We start from the raw sequence: 13147 nt of genomic DNA, 5'->3' as shown, positions 1-13147 counted from the left end.
ATCACCCACAGAATCAATAAAATATTTATTGTTTGCCAGGCTAAGATTATAGCCACATAAAAACAAAAAATCAACTCAAACATTTTGTCTGCATGACACCTCGTATCTCACTGTTTAAAAGTAGCTGGGTAATTAAATGCACATTTCACGTTTTACCCACATATTTGGAATCTTTCCACATCTGAGGTCGATTTTGTTCATTAATATGTTATATTACTGCCACTCACCTGGGAAATAAAATGTGACAGGTAGTTCACCACAAAATGGCACTGCTATTGCCTGCCTGGGACTATCTCCACTCTTGTTCAACCTGTACAGTAGTCATTCCATAGCCTCGGCTTTGTCAGTTCTGAGGTCGGGACTTAGTCTTACCAATAAAAGAAACACCTCTCCGTCTGAGTCACAGAATTATCAACATAGTCACATAAAAAGGTCACCTTTAGTGATATTTTGTGCCTAGTGATATACTGATGTGCCTAGACCTATAGATTTCAATTTCCAGGGGGAAATGAATCAGAATGGAAATAAGTTAATGTCCTTTCCACAACATTCAAAATAATTTTAAGCATTTCACCACATTTTTTTCTAGCCCTTAAAGCACTGAGACACTACTTATTCATGTGTGGAAAGCCAGAAGTCCCTTTTCAAATAACAGTGCATCAATTTTGAACTTGAAACAGATATTGACACCCTGGATGATTCATTATTTTTAAACCCTGTCATAGCACTGGTCCACTGGGGTTCAGATTAAGTTTCAGAGCACATGCAGCAGCATTAACTTCTGAGGAGAAAATGTCACTAAAATGCCATTTCATATCAGTGACAGTGGCTTTTCCAGAAAATTAAGCTTCACCCCATATCAGCAAGCACCGTGACTACTGACCCACCTCTGAGTTAGTTCAGCTGGCCCAATAATAACCAGTCCTTCACTCTAAAATCAAGTGCAAAGCATGCTGGGAAACAGGACCCAGGCAGACCACCTTTTAACTATACTCACAGATATTGCTCTTCAAAGCTCAGTGTACTTTCAAAACTCTCTTGGGACTATGGACATAATTTGTTCCTTTAAAGTCTAAAATATCAAGTTGGCTAGATAATTTTGAACATTTGATCAGAATTATCAAGCACTAACAGAAATTTTAATTAATCTTACTTGGACTAATACCAAAAAATATTACTGAGAAAATATTTCCAGAAGAAAATGAAAAGTACACTGCCTTAGTAGGACATCAGTGAAGGGACTTAATGAAAGGCAAATGCTTCCTGAAAACCTATTCTCAAATTTGGGATTTCCCAGGTTTCTTGGTCAAGGGTCCAGGTGGACCAGTCTCACTGAAAGTTGGCACCCAGCACATGTGGGGTTACTACCCCTCTAGAAACCCTGATCCATCATGTTTGTAATGACAACTTTACATGTCATGCCCATTCAGATACTAGGGTATTCAGAGATGATTAAGATAATTTGTTAACATAAGGCAGATTGTAATAATGCCTGGAAGGCCAAGCAGCCGTCCTAGGACTAAAAGGGAAGTGGGGGTTGATTCTGATTGAGTTGACAGGGCTTTGAGGAGAATGTGATGTTTGAAAGTAGCTCTGGTGGATGATAGCCCATAATAAACAAGGTTTAACTGCAATACCTTATTTGACTGTTTTCTCTGATTAGGTAGTAGCTCTAATTTTGTTCTAGCTTATACACTCCACTCTCTTGTCTGTGGAAGCTCTTAGTCAATCTGAATGAAGGAGTCTTAACTCATGGTTTAAAGAATACTTTCTGTTACCTTTTTAACATACTTGAATCAAAGGATATCTTTCCATCGTGTGAAAATCTCCTTAACCACTCACTGAGGTCAACTTAAACTCATCACATCTTAAGACTAAAGGCATCTTAAAGAAGAGTGGTTTGCTGGGAAATTTTCTTTTATTTGTGCTTTCTGAGAAACTGTAGTAGCCAACAGCTCCTCAGCTGACATATTGCAATCTAGGACCTGGTAGACTTGTTTTTAAAGCACCTTTACTCAAGTTAAGTTCTGAGTGGAATGAAGTTTATTTCTTCACAAACATAAACCACACACCTTGGACTGTGAGACCTAGACACTAAGAGACAGATGCATGAATAATCTTTCCCAGAACCACAGAATGCTGAAAATATTAAATATCTAAAAATTGACAAATAAAGAAAAACAAAGAAGGAAACTAAATGAAACCATAAGCAAGTTTCACAACACCTAAATGAAGCCAAGTGCTAAGCTACAGTGGATGTTTTTGGGTCTGACACTTTGAAGCATTTGTTCACTCTAATGTCTTAGCAAATTATACAAATTTATAATTTTGTATAATTATAATTATACAAAATTATTATAATTTACTTCAATAAATAAAAAAGTACATTATAAAATGTACTTGATTTACAAATGTGCAGTGTCTATTTATTAATATTGCAATTTTAAATATATTCTTTTTGCTCTAATAAGCTGAGTACAAAATTTCATGTTATTCAAGAGTATACTTTTTACAGAAAAGTCTTAAAATACATTGCTGTTTTAATTAACATTACAAGTTAGAATTCTAAAGAACACTGGGTACTAGATTCCTTAGTACTGTAATTATTGCTTTAACATATAATTTCATCTTCTTAGTATAGATAATTAAGCTTTCTATGCTAACACATAGTGAAATTCTCTATCTCTAAAGTGTAATTATGTTCGTAAATAATAGTAATAAATTCTTAAGGTAATTAAACACTGGTAATAAAAAAAAAGCTTGTTTTGAATAGCTTAATATGTTAAAAACCATGGAATAGCCCTTTTAACTTAATATTGTTGTGGTTACATGTACATGTACTTCTTACTTTACATGAGCAGCAGAATTTAAGTACTCAATGATGTACTCAACTCATTTTCCTTTATGCATTAAGCATTTGCCTGGTCCAAGAGCTTTCTCTGCTACAGCAGTTTCACCCATCAGCATAGCTCTTATACCTGATGCCTTTGATGTATTAAAGAATGAATTGTTCTTCAAAGACAAAAAACACAAGTAGATTTAATCTAATACAGCTGGCATGAAACTTTGCTGTGTAAACATTATGTATTCAAACAAGAACAGACTATTTATTTATCCACATTTTACTTCAACACCCTTTACTGCAGTTATCTATTGGGTAGGACTGTCTGGCTCAAATACCAACTCGCAAGCAATACTAGAAGTAGTGTTTTAAATTGAGGACATTAAAAAACAACATAAATAACTATTCAGGAAAAAAAAAAAAGCTCACGTTATAAAATGGCCAGTGTCAGTAAATTCAACAAGCAAAAATATACATACAAACTACAGACAATAAACAGTGAGTCTGATAATGTGGGTTATTTTTTATGAGCTAGCAATTTCCAGAACCTTTCTAGAAAGGGACCTTGTCTGTTCCCTTTTTTGCTCTTTGTATCCTGCTGCATCCCTGATCTGCATCTACAGTTCACCCACACACGCCAGTATTCATGCTAGAACAGTTATTTCTTGAGTTGTCATTTATTATAATACTAAATACAAAGTGTTATCAGTCTGCATCAAAATGCTCAAATTGGGGTCTTCATCAAACATGCTCATCAGTTGTGTTTGTTGAGCAGTGTCCATAGAAGTGCTCAAAGTAAGGCACCCTTCCAATTCTGAAAATGTGTCTCCCTAAGAACAGCTGGAAACCTTTCACTGGCTTTCTGTGTTTCTTTATAAATAATATAAGCATCCTTATCTTTACGGAGAAGAGAGGGAAAGGATCTCCTCATGACAGAATCCTTAATTTCATCCATTCTATGCTTCCTGTGCCTCCCCATAAAATAGGCCATCCCTTTTCTCTCCCCCATGCTTGTTGTGTGGTAAAATTGTCCCCAAGGGAGTGACGTTTTTGTTTCTTGAGCTGGGCACCAATTATAAAGGTGTATTCAGTTTGTGAAATTCATCAAGCTGTATACTTGTGATCGGGGCACCTTTTAAGCTTATTCTTCAATGAAAGGTTAAAAAAAACAAACCCTGACTAGTGTTCTTCCAGAATTTTCCTGATTACCAGCTTTGTACATATTATAGCAGAAAAAGATGGTTTGTGGGACATCGATATGTTACTGTGCCCAGACATTTGCAAATACAGGTGAGACACACATTCACTTAAATAATATATGTGTATATTACTTCCCTTTAATCTGCCATAAATTTACTTAATTGAAGTAAACGAGTTAACATTACTAAATATTTGTATAAGGCATCGGAGACGGCAAAGTGCTCTCTCCCACTTGCTCTCCTCTCATTTGATTCCATGCATCCTTGCATGACTGCATCCATTTCAGCTGGTCTCAGTAACAGAGAGCAGGCCTTGCCACGTTATATAACAACTTAACTAACAGCCACCATGCACAAAGGAGCACACCATCCTGTTGCCTAGTGACGATTATCCAAGGCAATAGAGTAAACAGAAAATAGCACAGATATTTTTGAACAGCTGTTGTTTGTTGACATAAATACAATATTTATAGGGCTTACTAGTTTCTCAGACAAAATTGGACCCTATCGTATCCTATAGAACAGAAACTTGTTATTCCTTAATTATTCGTCACTTATCCTAGAAACATATATATTTTTATTTTTCATGAGAAAACCTTTGAAAAGGAGCCATAATAAGTTCCCAACAGGAAATTCAAATGTCCCTCAAGTTTAATTTTTTAATTCATATTTAATGGAAATCTTTCCTGCAGAAGAGCTTGTGAACTCCCAATGACTGCTAGATTTCATAACATTCATTCCTCTCTCCTGCAGTATTTACATGTGATATTTATTTGATGGTTATAAGTATCATAAGTCAGGGCAAAAACAAATTCATGTTGGTCCTATCAAGTTATTTTGCTGGAGACCAGTCCCCTGGAAAGGTCACCCTAAGCCAGCGGTTCTCAACCTTTCACGGGGGCTGCCTAAGACCATCAGAAAACATATCTTTTCAATGGTCTTAGGAACCGAGACACCGCTCCTCTATCCGTCTCCAGGCCCACATGCAGATACGCCCACATACGAGAACCCGGCGACCCCTGTGAAAGGGTCGATCGACCCCCAAAGGGGTGACAACCCACAGGTTGAGAATGGCTGCGGGCCTAAGCATTCCCCAAGGTTCAGCCGAGGCTCACTGCCCTGGGAGGGCCTTCACTGGATGCACCTTGTGGAGGTGATGTGTGAATGAATGCACAGCGCTGCTATAGTTGTTAACCCATTGGGTTGTAATTGTTGGTATATCCCCTGCCACAAAGACTAAGAACTACTTGTCAGAGGATGTGGCCCATTCATTTTTGGAGCTTCTTAACTGGAATATGATATGTGCTAAACAGAATTTGAAGGCATGAAATAAGGCCTCTTCTTGTGCTTGAATATAGTCTTATATCTTTTATTTAATGCTTCTTGGAAAGTGTTATGGACTGAATGTTGGTATCCTCCCAAAATCTACAGGTTGAAGCCCTAATCCTCAATGTGATGCTATTTGAAGATGGGGCTTTAAGGAGGTAATCAGGGTTAGATTAAATTATGAAAATGGAGCTGTCATGATGGGATTGTCTCTGTAAGAAGATTAAAAGACCAGAGCTTTCTCTCTCCCTGCCATGTGAGACCACACAAGATGGCAGCATCTGAAAGCCAGGAAGAGAGCTCCCAGCAGTATTTGACCATGCTGGCACTCTGGTGTCAGACTTCCAGCCTCCAGAAATAAGAGAAATAAATTTCTGATGTTTAAGCCACCTAGTCTATAGTATTTTATTATGGCGGCATAAACAGACTAAGACAAAAACTCATTTTTAAAAGTTCAGGCCAATTATTTATTTAAAAATTGTGATATTGGGTTACTTTAAAGGGTTGTGAAAAGATGGATAATTCAAAGATTGTGTAGGACAACTAGTTACCCATGTAAGGAAAAACATAAACCCATGCCTTACTTCTTATGTCAAAATAAGTTCTGGATGAGGCAAATATTTAAATGTTAGAACGAAATAAAAGAAGTGAAGGAAGGAGAGCAGGAAGGCAGGAAGTAGGTAAAGAGGGATGCAAGCCATTGGAGACCCAGGGATCAACAATGGAAAATGTGTTTAAACTTTTGGAGTAGGGGAAGGCTTTTTATGGATGATAAAAACCCCAGAAATTATAAAGGAAGATTTACCCATATAAAAATTTTTTTAAAATTTATTTGATCCTGTGAATAGCACCATACACAAAGTTTTTTTTAAATTTACAATTTAACAGAAAGTGGCAGCAATTATAACAAAAGCCTAATTTCTCTAGTATAAAAGATTGCATAAATCAATTAGAAAATGATGAAAAAGAAAATAGAAAAATGAACTCAGAATATAAAAATGTACTTTACAGAAAAAAATGCATATGGTTAATAGGTCAATAGAAAGATGCTGAATGCCACTAAAAGTGAGTCAAATACAAACTATTGTAAAACCACAACATGCTATTTTCACCTACTAGGCTCACAAAAATTGTTAGTACCCCCTTATTTGCTAGGAAATGTAAAAGCAGCCCTTTTGTAAATTTTTGGTAGAGTATAGATTAGTGTAAACTGTAAGAAGCCATCTGGCAAAATTTTCCAAAGTTTTTTTTTTCTTTTAATTATTTTTTACTATGAAATACACATTTTTTAGAATTAGTTTCAGCTGTACAACACAGTGCAATAGTTATACTTTTTACCCCTTGAAGTGACAACCCCCCTCCCCCAATCCTCCGCCGTATTCTTGATTTACCACTTTCTAATGTCAATTCTCTGATACTTCAGATTTGATTTTCAATGAATACTTCCCTACATTTTTTTACATCTTTAAAGTCACTTTGTAGCATGAATTCTGTAGGGTTTTCTGAAGTGTATATTTTCGAGAAAGGTCTTTCATTGTGCGTTAGAAATGTAGAATTTCTCTCTAGCATGTATTTTCTGATAGTGAGGGAAGCTGTAGGTCCAGCAATAGGGTTTTCCAAATTCTTCAGTTTTAAGATTTCTGTCCATTATGAATTTGCACGTGTCGAGTAAGCTGTGAACAGTGAATCAAGGCTATTCCACATTCTGTACATTTGTAACGCCGCTCTCCAGTATGAACTCCCTCGTGTAGACTAAGACGTGAACACCGGTTAAAGGCTTTGCCCCATTGTTCATATTGGTAAGGTCTCTCTCCGGTATGAATTCTCATGTGTGTAGTAAGCTGTGAACCATAAATAAAAGCTTTTCCACCTTCTCCACATTTGTAAGGCTTCTCTCTCTCCTGTATGGATTCTCTCATGTACAATGAGATGTGCACGCTGAGTAAAGGCTTTGCCACAGTGTTCACATTTGTAAGACTTCTCTGTAGTATGAATTCTCTCATGTTTAGTGAGATGTGAACACCGAATAAAGGCTTTGCCACATTCTCTGCACTTGTAAGGCTTCTGTCCAGTATGGATTTTCTTACATGTGTTTAGACTGCTTGACTAAAGACTGTCCCACAGTGATTACATTTGTAAAGTTTCTCCCAAGTATGAATATTCTCTTGTCCAGTAAGATTTAAAGATTCGTTCAAGTATTTGTCACATTCACTACATTTCTTTCTCTTCTCTATAATATGATGATTCTGATGTATAAGATTTGAGCTTTGATCAAAGACACTCCCACATGTATAATGGTTCTCTGGATACTGAGTTCTCCGATACTTATTAGGATTTGACCCTTCTTTCAAGTTTTTCCAAGTTTCACTAAATTGATCACTTCTCTCTCCATTACACATACTCAGAAGCATTCTGTGGAATGAATCTTCTATGTCTGGTGTTGGCAACAAGCCCTGGGTGTCTTCAGAAGACATAGCCGGTTCCTGGTGGAGGGAGTAGCTTTGTGAGCGGGACCCAGGAGCCTCCTCCGGGAAGGACTGAACTGAGTGCCTTTGGCGCGGGAGCTGGAGGTTTTGGGGACCATTGTTCCCCTGGTGTGGAGCTTGCACACCCCAAAGTTTAAATGTCAAAAACCACTGGTTGATTTTTAACACTGTAATTTTACTTCTATGAATTATGAATTTATATGTTATTTATTCACACACATAAATATATGTCCATTAAAGGAAGATAGGTTTCCAAATCATGGTTAAAAAAATGAGTGTTTATTTTTATACAAATAGAAAACTATATATATATATATATATATATATATATATATGTAAAATTTATTGCAGCTACCTCTGATCATTGGGATTTGGGAGTAAATTTGTGAAATTTTATATTTTACTTTATATCCTGTGGAACCATTTGGCTTTTTTTAAAAAGCCATAAGTTTGTATTACGTTTATAACAAAAATTTAAAGCATAAGAGAATATTGCCAACCTACAACTCTGTATAAATTAACATAATTATGCAATCACTAAGTTATGTAAAAAGTAAAATACCAAAATATCAAGAGAATAATCCAAAATAAAATAATTTCAAACACAAAGCGCTTAAAAGTGTTCAGGAAACAAATAGCATGTGTCGGGTCATTGACAAGTCCTGTCTATAACGCAGGACCAGCAGCCCGGAAGCCCAGGTCACGCCTGTCACTGGGCTTCCCTTTCTGTCATAAAAGGCTGGGGTGGGATGTGGATCAAATCAACAGAAGTAAAAGGAGAAGCATTTCCTAAAAAGGGAGGACCTTTTCTGAGCTTAAATGAGCTCAAAACAAACTATGACCTTCAGTAGACTTTTAAAATAGATTCTTCACCTCAAAAAATAATCAAACCAACCTTCTGTGTTTTCTCATTTTAACTTTAGACTCCATAAGCAAGCAACAGATGTATTTACAATTGTGTTGTCTGAAAGTGGAAGATGATCGAATTTTGATGCTGAATTGGACCAAATATCCCAAATGGAATTTTTCACACCAGCGGTAAAACTGGTAACATTTCATAAAGCCACACATATTCTGTTTTCACCTTGGACAGTTTCTCATGAATAAAGGTTGTTTATTCCAAGGGGAAAAATTGTATCATAATGTGTCCCATGAGAATGAGTTGCATGTCAGTTTGGTTTAGGATTATCTCCACCTTTATAAAATAAAAGTGTCCTCCAAATATTGACTCTTTTTTATCAGAAGCTCTCTCCACATAGCATGCTTCCTGAAAGAGGGGAAATATGAAATATTACAGTTGTCTCATCTTTGTAGACCTGATACAGTGAAAAATTGCTGATGCTGATGGAAGTAAACCAAAGTCAGGATCAGAATGAAGTCCTTCTTTCTTACAGGTGAGCACAATCAAATACCTTAGATTCCTAGGTACATGTTTTGATCCTTTCTCCTTTTTTTTCTCCTCTCCTCCTCATAGCCACTGGCTGCATCTCTGTAAATCACACCATACCCACTTACTCACACATGCACACATACATCGTTTGGTAAAAATATCTAATTCACACATTATTATGGTTTCTTACAATCAGTGATAAGTTATCTAGCAAATAATGTGTCCCTACTAATAGTCAAAGTAGTTAAATTCCTGGATGAATTTACGGTATAAATCAGCTAGTGGTTTTGGCATCTGCAGAGGCACTCATGGGCCTGTAGCAGCCAGTTTCCCTGACCATGCGCTGTTCCACTTCCTAACTGTCACTCGCTGGGGAGCAAGCCGCAACTTTCAAAACATAAAAGGAAGGCTCACCTGCCACACCTTGGATACATGTAAAGTGGGGATCATCATTCTGGACTAAAGCATCTTCATTGCTACCTATGTCACAGAGCTGGGAAAAGGTCAAATTTTAAAAATGCTCAGTATCTACCATTATCCGAATGTGAGATACAGTAACATGGTAACATTGTCAGGCCAGGTCCAGTGATTCTCTGTATTGTCACAGCAGTTTTACAATGAACTCCTGCTGACCCAATACAGTTGCTGATCTACATACTTCACATTTGTATTCACGGCAAACTTCCCTCTGTGTTTAAAATCATGTTATTCTTACTGTTCATATCAGTAGGGCTTCAACACTGGCTTTCCTATTGAGCCCAAGGCTCTAAAATCACAAAATTAAAATACTTTCTTTCCAGGAGGTAATTCAACTCTGGTGATTTACCTATCAAACGGTGGGGGAGCTGCTCACCCTCACAGCCTGATGTAGAATTGGAGAGTTTCAAAGGAGCCGTGGAGTGTGCCCTTGAGCTTTCTACTTGCCCTTCCGTGCTCTGAGCTCTCTGCTCTGCGGCTGATCACCGGAAGTCACTTTTAGGAACAGGCAGAACTTAGATAATCATCTAGGTCAAATCATCGTATTCATTATTAAATAATGAACGATTATTCCATCAGCCAAAATAACTGTTTGTGTGAGTGTATGGATGCAAGTAAATGCACAGGAATTCATAGCAAAGATTTTGGAAGAAATTACACTAAAAAGTGGTGAATCTGGGTGAAATCTTTGTGGGGATTCTTGAGCTTTCTAACTTTTCTGCAGATATGTTTTACTTGGGTAAGAATAACAAACAACCCAGTTTAACTACTGAAAGATTCTTTTAAACATCCTTATGTTAATTATATTGGGTTATCAGAAAGTCATGACGCAGATTGCAATGAAAAACAAGGAAAAAATATGCCATGACTCTTCCGGCAACCCAATAGATGTTTCCCAATTTGTTTTGGTTGTTTCAATTATTGAATGCTGGCATTTCTTACATATCCCAAAATATAATACTGAGCTCTATGAAAAGAAGGTTGTAGCTTTAATAACTTTCTGCAATTACTCCTTTAAAAAGAATTTGATAATGTGCTGCAGACATAGGAAGATGTGTGAATTTAGAGAGCTACAGACTGCGTAAAGGTGAAAATGATTCAAGTAAAAGTATATGTCATTAGAAAAAAGTATGAGGCTGTATATTTTTTGTAATTATTTATGTTAAATTACCAAACTGATGAGTCAAATTCTCCTGTGCCAATAGTCTAAATAAAACTGGAAACTCTTTCTTTAAAGTGGAAAAAGAATCAGCTTATGAAATATAGTGGAGTGAAATCAAAAGAATAAATTATATATGCTGCATTTTTTTTCTCTCTTGGGTTCGTTAGTTTGAATATTTGATCTTTAATTGAGATCAACAGTTAGGGTGTTAATCTCACAGGAAAAGATTAACAGAAAAGGAGAGTCCAATTAATTTATAAATGTTAATTAGAACTCTCTGGAATAATTGTCACTTGTGCTAGTGAGATAAGCACTCAGTGAAACAGGCTCCATAAATTGGACTAGGAATCTTGCAAACTCTGTGACCTGTGTGGGCAGCAAAGGGGAAAGTTCAGACTTTCCCCCACGGCGCAGTGCATCTCTGTGCATGGAGAGGATGACGAGAAAGCACAAGCCAAAAAACTGTGCAAAGTCACTCCCATCACATCAGTGGTAACTTTTTCACAGCATGAAATTATTTTGATGGTTCCACTGAAAACTGTGATTTATTCGGAGCATAGCACCGCGTGCATTTTGCTTTGTATGGAATTGTGTTTTCAAATTGTCATCTTAGTCTGCCAGGAAACACATTGGTGAAGTTGATTAGAAAGCCTCCAGCATTGCTTCTCTCCATAATCAATCATACTTTGCATAATTAAAAGAAATCTCTGGTAACATTGAAGCAAAAACAGTACATTATACTCCTTGATCTAGTCCCAGTAGTTGAAGTATATTAAAAATTAGAGGGCCAGCCGAGTGGCTCAGTTGGTTAAGAGCTCGCTCAAGAGTTTGAGCTCTGAGCAACAGCGGTTCGAGTCCTGGCCCGAGCTGAGCAGCCACTGAGCTGCCAACAGGTAGCAGGATGGCTCAGCTAAAAAAAAAAAAAAAATTAGATCAGAAATTCTGTCTCACATACCTGGCTTATTTTCTGGTTAAGTTTTTATTGTAAAATAAAATACCCACACCAAAAAATGCACAAAGACATGCACAATGCTTTGGTTTGCCATGAAGAAAACACCCTAACTAATCACCTGAAGAAATAAAATATGGCCTGTCATTCAGAAGCCCAGGCATGATCTCTCCTGCTTACTATTCCCTCTTTTCCACCCCCTCGAAGGTAACCACTATCTTGACATTGAAATGAATCACTACTTCCTTTTTACAATATGATTTTGCTATGTAAGCACATATCCCTAAACACTGTACTTTAGTTTTGCCTATTCTTGAACTTGATGTAAGTAAAATCATATGCTGTGTCTCCTTTTGGGTCTGGGTTCTTTTGCTCAACATTCTATTTATGATACTCATGTAATTGCAAGGAGCTGTAGTTTGTTCAAGTTTTATTGTTTACAGTATTTTGTCACACGACTATACCACAATTTATCTTTCCATTCAACTGTTGATGAACTTTACAAACAATATTGCTAGGAATATTCGTGTAGGTGCCTCTTGCTATATACATAAGCACACATTTCTAGAAGTGGAATCTATGGTCACAGGGTATGCCTATCTTCAACCATAACTCATCATGACAAACTATCTTCCAAAATGTTTGATCCAATTTATACCCCCAGGGACAATATGTGGGCGTCCCCATGGTTCCACATCTTCACCCACATTTGATGTTGTAGTATCTGCAGATGTTCTTAATATGTTCTGTAGGTGGTCAAAAGGCACAAAGTTTCAGCTATAAGATAAATCAGGTCTGGGAGGTAATGTACAGCATGGTGTCTGTATTTAACTATATTGTATTGTATATTTGCAGTTGTTAAGAGTAAACCTTAAAAGTCCTCATTACAAGAAAAAAAATGTAGTTATATGAGGTGATGGATGTTAACTAAATTTATTGTGGTAAAAATTTCATAATTGATACATATGCATATATGATCATTATGTTGTACACCTGAAACTAATGTTTGTTACATGTCATTTATACCTCAATAAAACTGGAAAATATATATACAATCGTCCCTCCTTATCACTCCTCTTGCACTTTGGGGCCACTATTAAGTAAAATAAGGGTGATTGAACACAAGCACTGCAATACCATCATAGTCAATCTGATAACTGAGAGGCTACTAAGTGACTAACTGATGGGTTGTGTACACAGCATGGAGACACTAGACAAAGAGATTATTCACATCCTGGGCCTGATGGAGCAGGATAGGGAGAGATTTCATCATGCTACTCAGAACAGCACACAATTTAAAACTTAACAATTGTCTG

The 13147-nt window shown here is 36.8% G+C and overlaps 1 protein-coding gene across 1 annotated transcript; it reads right to left on the bottom strand.

Annotated features, from left to right (window-relative positions):
* Positions 1-6998: 6998 nt before the first annotated feature.
* On the bottom strand, positions 6999-7370 carry LOC109393837 (putative zinc finger protein 876). Its single transcript, XM_019663467.1, has one exon. It carries the CDS (start codon positions 7368-7370, stop codon positions 6999-7001), a length of 372 nt encoding a protein of 123 aa, XP_019519012.1.
* Positions 7371-13147: the final 5777 nt, after the last annotated feature.

The sequence above is a fragment of the Hipposideros armiger genome, unplaced genomic scaffold (assembly GCF_001890085.2).
Source record: "Hipposideros armiger isolate ML-2016 unplaced genomic scaffold, ASM189008v1 scaffold_391, whole genome shotgun sequence".
NCBI lineage: Eukaryota > Metazoa > Chordata > Mammalia > Chiroptera > Hipposideridae > Hipposideros > Hipposideros armiger.
Note: the sequence above shows the minus strand (reverse complement) of the source record. Positions and strands in the feature narration are given on the sequence as shown.